Source organism: Triticum dicoccoides, chromosome 3A (assembly GCF_002162155.2).
Source record: "Triticum dicoccoides isolate Atlit2015 ecotype Zavitan chromosome 3A, WEW_v2.0, whole genome shotgun sequence".
NCBI classification, from domain to species: Eukaryota; Viridiplantae; Streptophyta; class Magnoliopsida; order Poales; family Poaceae; genus Triticum; species Triticum dicoccoides.
In genome coordinates, this window is record NC_041384.1 from 562,841,434 (window position 1) to 562,847,785 (window position 6,352).

Consider the following 6,352-nt stretch of genomic DNA (forward strand, 5'->3'; position numbering starts at 1 on the left):
ACAATATGGACTTGAAGAACATACATGATACCACTATTTGATGAAGAAAAAAATCATACATATGTGTAACCTATGGAATCACAAAAAGAAACTAGATATTATTCACCCATATGAAGCCAAGATATTACTCCCTCCGTCCCAAAATAAGTGTCTCAACTTTGTACACTAAGCTTGAGACACTTATTTTGGGATGGAGGGAGCATTTATGCATTTTATAGGAAATAAGCTAGTTCATTGTAGTGCTCCTGAACTATGCAAGAGTGTCAGCAAGGAATACTGACAGTGTCAATTTAGAAGCAAAAAAGATAAGTAAAGTGTTTAAACAGAAAGCAGATCATTTTCTAGTTAATTATAAGCTTATAACTAATACCGTGTCAGAGTAGGCTCGTTTGTATTTTCTCTAGCTGTAGCCTAATTTCAGGCCTGTACAACAAGGCACAGCAGTCATTGCATTTTCTAGAAGTAAAAAAGAATGCTAATACTGTATTAGCTGCTATGGTTTCAACTTGGATTTTCTTGAACATAAAGATTTGATCGCAAATTTCAACCAAGAAGTGTGTGAAATTAATGGTATCAAAACTTTACCTTACGGAACAGTTCTTTCATTCCTCCACCAGCATAGCTAGGATAATATATCATTATATTATGGTCATCTCCTTCATGAATAAAGGTAATCAGGAGCAGAACAGGTTTATTTTAATACTTCTTCACCTTAAATAGGTGACTAGTAGTCAAGAGAACAACAGTTTGACAATGAAATTGCAGTATTGTACATATAACGGAATATGCATGGACGCACCAATACTGGCAACTCACACAAAAAGGCTCCATGCGTCCAGAATTAATTACAGAACAACTAGGCAGTTAGGAAGGGCAGGCTTTTCAGAAAATGGAAGAGCACACTGAACACAAGCATGCAATTTAGAAGTACCATGCCTATAGTAGGTTATAAAATAACAAGAAAAAGTGAACATTTTATCCATCAAACTAATATGTAATATACATACCATGTCAGCAACAATATCTGTGGTAATATTCTAATTTTTTATGGTAGACAAGTATTGAGCTGAAAGAAAAAGAAACAGCTTCTATTCTTTGTGCAAATCGGTGAAGGGAAAACAACAAATCATGGAAGGACAGGCTGAATATATTAATCAAGAGATATTACCATCGATGGGTTTCTCCACGAAAGGCTTGCAAAAACGCTTTCCATGAATCTCAATAAAATCATCTTGCTCGATAAAGTAGTTTAACTCTTGATTAGGATGCTCTCTTCTGACAACAGCATAAGTAGGGACCGGAACTCCGAACAATTTAAGGTGCTAAACAAGCAAAATACAAATATATCAACATTTAGATCAAGAGAATATATGTTTGAATGTAAGATGAAGAAGCCTTTATGTAATAGGCTACAATCAGAATGCACTGAGTTTTGAGCAAGATCATTTCTTCCCTAAGCATCATAGAATGACACTACTCTATCAAGAAGTAAAAGGATAAACTGTTACAGGACAAGCGTTTTATTGAAATACCGAAGATGGAATAACAAAGTAGACAACCTGGTAGGAACCGGATCCCTACCAGGGCGTGGTCTCAGGTTGTAGAGGTGGAAGGAGGGATGGCGTGGAGGAAGGCGTGGTCGCCGGTGCTGGGGCGCCGTCGTTGCGTGCGCGCGCGCGCGAGAGAGAGAGAGAGAGAGAGAGAGCGCAGGGGCGGCGGCTAGGGTTAGGTCTCCCGGCTCCCTAAGGAAGCCGAGCAAATATGATTGCTTCTTGCTTAATCCCAAAACGGGTCCTTACACGAGTTTATATAATCCTCCTAATAAGATAATTGGGCTAAGCCCCTAATAACGATAAGATAAACTGGGCCACAACTAACTAGGCTAAGCCCCTAATATGCCAGTCATAACATCTCTCCCCGCCTGCACAAACAGCTCGTCCTCGAGCTGGAAGGCGGGGAAGATCAACGGTCGCCAAACACCTCCACGTCAACTGGGGCGGCCTGGTCGCCGAGCCCGGCGGTGGCGGGGTCCTCCTCAATGTAGTCTGCAGCCTCCAGGTAGAAGAGTCGTGGGCAGACGTGGCCCGGTACGTAGGGCTCGTCGCAGTTGAAGCACAACCCTTGGCGGCGACGCTCGAGTTGCTCAGCCGGGGTGAGCGGCGGAATGGGCGTGCCGCAGCCGCGGCAAGGGGCGCCGCGGAAGCCTGGGCAAGCCGACCCTGCGCGGTAACTTCCGGCCAGGGTGGCGGCCCAGCGGCCCAGGGCAGTGGCACCTGCTGGATGGCTACCGCGTGACGCTCGAACGCGTGGGCGCAGTACATGGCCGTCTAGAGGTCCTGTGGCCCGCGCATCTCCACGTCCATGCGGATGTGGTCCGGTAGGCCGCCGACAAAGAGCTCAGCCCGCTAACGAGCCGAAACGACAGGGGCGTGGCACGCCAGTGCTTGGAAGCGGTCGGCAAAGTCTTGCACCGAGGTGAGGAACGGAAGACGCCCAAGCTCCGCCGGACGGCTCCCGCGTATAGGCGGACCGAAGCGCAAGAGGCACAAATTGCGGGAGCGCTCCCATGGTGGCATGCCACCCTCGTCCTGGTTGAGGGCGTAGTACCACGTCTGCGCGGCTCCTTGAAGATGATACGAGGCGATCCAGGTGCGGTCGGACGCGAGCGTGCGTTGTCCCCTGAAAAATTGGTCGCATTGGTTGAGCCAATTCAGGGGGTCGACGGTGCCATCGTAGGTCACGAACTCCAGCTTGGAGAATCTCGGCGGCGGTTGGACGTGGACGACGGGCGGGTGCGCTTCGTCAGCACGAAGCGGCGAGGATGACGGGGCCGAGTAGGCGGGCATCAGGGTGCCGCCCTGGAACAGGGGCCCGTCGACGTTGGCGAAGGGCTCGGCGGAGCCCGAGGACCCGCCAAACTGCATGGCCGGGTGCGTCACCGGCGGAGGCAGCACGTGCGGCCCAACCAAGGCCGTCGTGTAGACCGGCTCAAGGGACCCAGCAAGCCAGGCCGGTAACGGAGACGGCGACGGGGGAAACCGGACCTGGTGGATGGGCACCCCCGGGCCCAGGGCAGCGGTCGCCGATGGCGGCGGCTGCAGCTGTTGCCCCTGCCGCATGGTGGAGGCGCCGGGGTTCGTCGCTGGTGGCGGCTGCCACGGCAGCTGCTGCATGGCGGCGGCGACGGGGGTCGCCGAGGATGGCAGCTGCCACGGCGGCTGCTGTGGCAGCGGGGCGATGGCGAAGGGCACAGGCGGCTGCGGCCCATAGGATCTCTCGAGGAACGTGTAGATGCCCGTGACCGCCTGGGTGAGATCCCGGATGGCAGCCGTCATCTCCTCGGGGGTGAAGACGACGGGGACGGGCGCGGCGGAGGAGAGCGGGGAGCTGGCCGTGGTGGCCATCGGGGCGGTCGTCGCGGTCGGCAGCGGGAGGGTCGGGGTGGGCGGCGGCGAGGACATGATCGCACCAAAGCTATCTGATACCAAATTGTTATGGTACTGCTAGAAGGAGGGCGTGAAAGGGCCGGCCGGGGGCCTTTTTGCCCATGGCCGGGCAAGAGGGATGGGATTTCCTTCTTAATTCTTGCTTGATTAGATTGATATATCTCCTCCCCTTATATAGAGAAGTTTACTTGACTCCCTAGCAAGGCTTACTTGACCCCTAAGCAAGCGACCCTTATCTCTAATTAACCCTAAGACTAATGGGCTATAGCGCCAGCCCGGGCCAATTACGTACTCTAACACAACCGATGTATTGCGTGTGCGGATTAAGATCAGAAAAAATCCATAGTGTAACGAACAAATATAAAATCATAGTGTATACTTTGCATCATCTAGACAATTTTCTTCAAATACAAAATGGCAGGCATTTTGGTGGCGTCTCTGAGAAAAGCTAGTATACGGTAACCATATACTAACATAGTTACGTTAGGCAAAGTTCCGAAAATTCCAGAACATAAATGAAAGATATACCTCCATCTCAAAATATAAGACGTTTTTGTAGGCTAAACTAGCCTACGAATATCTCTAGTAGTACTTATGAATTAAAAATGGGTTTTCTTTGCAAGCCAAAATAAACATCTCTGATTACATCGTTTGCTAAAATATGGTTATCTCGGTTGTGCAAATTTCCCCCAAAAAGAAGTGCATTTGAAGTTTCGAACTACTGTATTTATTGGGGAAAAATATCCTATTTGTATGAACAGTGTCACGCGGCGATACCCAATACTGTAGGCCTGAAATTAACACAGTCATGAATAGACTGCAGCAAAAAATAATCTTGTGAAAGAAAAGTCCTTCCTTTTAGTTTGGGATGACATTAAACTGTCGTCTTCCAATGATAAAAGGCATGAAAAAATCCAGCTTCAAAGCATCTACTATAGAGGGGGAAACTCATTTGAGCTCCGAAGGGAAGCTAATGATTTTAAGTAAGGTTAATGATTGAAATAAATCTATAAGAAATACATGAAGGCCAGCTTGTTATGATATACCTCATATACTTTGCTGCGATCATGAAGCAGGTATTGTGGGTCCAACTCATTGACCAAAAAAGGCCTGAATAGCAATATTAACAAAATCAGATCGTAGAACTCCTTCAAAGTTGAATAAGTATTATAACTTCTAACCGAAGTTGTATTCTTGAAAGGATAAAATATATAATTGAAGTGTCATTTGCTTGTGTCTTTTCAAACAGAAACAAAAGGAAATACATTCAAACTAAGTTGGCGCATGCAGCTTTGCAGCGCAAAAATGAACTCAGAGGATTATCTATACGATCTGTGAATTCTTTCATTTCTCCGGTTATGGGAAAAGGGGCATGGAGGAGATCACACCTATGAATACTGATAGGGGTTTAAGAAATATTGTTTTAAACAGAATTGATTTAGGCAGGTGAATTAGTCATGGGTAAATTCAAGGACAACTGTATCGGAGTAACTTTTTAGAAGGGAGCAATCCTTGAAGACAAAAAGGAAAGGTGTTTTGAATGAGGACTGGGAATCCATACAGAAGCCACACATATATGGTCAGTCTTAGAAAATATTTGCATGTCAGGAAAGCATAATGCACAACTATGAAACTTTGTCAAACCCAATACTAAGATCATTTGATGCATATTTAAAGTGGGTGCTTTGAAGAATTTATGAGACAGAAAGCATTTAACCTGCGTAAAACAGCATATTTCTCCGCCTTTTCTAATGGGTAGCCAGCTGAATAAAAGGCGATTAGACAGTCACATAAAGGCCAACTGCCAAAAAAACAGTGGTTAGTTCAATACTATGAAAACTTGCACTTCTAATGGTGTCACAAACAAAAATACTGTCATGGGGTCATGGCAGGTCCGATGGGTAAGTGACATAGATGATAATCATCGACATTACAGGAATAAGAACTTAACATCTGCTAAGAAGCGCATAGATAATGGAAATTTAGCACCACAAAGTACAAAATTCTAAGATTTTACAATACACAGACAGATATTTCCAGTCACTCCCACATTGAATAAATATGGATAAGCTAGAGGAATAGTAGTTAGTTAAGTAATAATATTTACTAAACTCCATCCTTCGAGTAGGACAGCATGATCCACTAGTCCTGTTTGTGTATCTGTAAAGTAAATTTTGGCCTGCCTATACTCACTTTCTTTTTTCATTCAGAAAATTAATACTGAAAAATTCATATTCTAAGAAGACTTGCCCTTCACATTGTCAGGTATACCTTTCAATCGGATCTTCTAGAATTACCTTGTCACCAAAAATTATAATCTGCATACATCAAACATGCATATTACTTCAGTCTTGAATCTTGATGATCAGGACAATGATTTTAGTAACTTACCATGCTAAAGAACTAGAGTTCCTAACATTTGAACAGAAACAGGGGAAAGGAAAATAAATGAAAAGCTCGTCTAAGAGCTTAAGAGGTTCTGTATTTCTGAATCATGCCAGCAGTAATATAAACTTAATGGTCCAGCCTCAAATTCTGGTGTTCACATTTACACACACAGACTCGCACGCGCGTGTGTGCGCACCTTGCAAGGTTATTCCTTTATACTCCCTCTGTCCCAAAATAAGTGTCTCGACTCTAGTACAACTTTATACTACACGCAAAAAAAAATAGCACAACTTTATACTAAAGTTAGTACAAAGTTGAGACACATATTTTGGGACGGAGGGAGTGCCATTTGCTAAGCATGCATATTTTTTCTATGATGATTATAAACTTGAATTTGTGTCTCTGCGACACATTATTCAGTTGTATGCACTGATTCAAGAACTGTATGGTACGATGATATGTACTTTTTGTGACGACTAATATTCCAAGAATGGTGCAAGGGACTGATTAAGCAGAAC

At 45.3% G+C, this 6,352-nt stretch overlaps 1 protein-coding gene across 3 annotated transcripts in view; it reads right to left on the reverse strand.

Moving 5' to 3' along the window:
• LOC119269196 (inositol hexakisphosphate and diphosphoinositol-pentakisphosphate kinase VIP1-like) overlaps positions 1 to 6,352 on the reverse strand; it is a 29,501-nt gene that overhangs the window by 22,274 nt on the left and 875 nt on the right. For 2 of the 3 annotated variants that reach the window (XM_037550983.1, XM_037550982.1), the window contains exons 3-7: positions 5,718 to 5,764; positions 5,164 to 5,247; positions 4,493 to 4,556; positions 1,169 to 1,322; positions 586 to 656 (exon numbers count right to left, since the gene is read on the reverse strand). In XM_037550983.1, coding sequence (XP_037406880.1) covers positions 586 to 656; positions 1,169 to 1,322; positions 4,493 to 4,556; positions 5,164 to 5,247; positions 5,718 to 5,764 — 420 coding nt within the window. Of the gene's footprint in view, positions 1 to 24; positions 71 to 370; positions 396 to 585; positions 657 to 1,168; positions 1,323 to 4,492; positions 4,557 to 5,163; positions 5,248 to 5,717; positions 5,765 to 6,352 lie in introns of those variants that run through there. The other variant, XM_037550984.1, reaches the window with a different exon arrangement.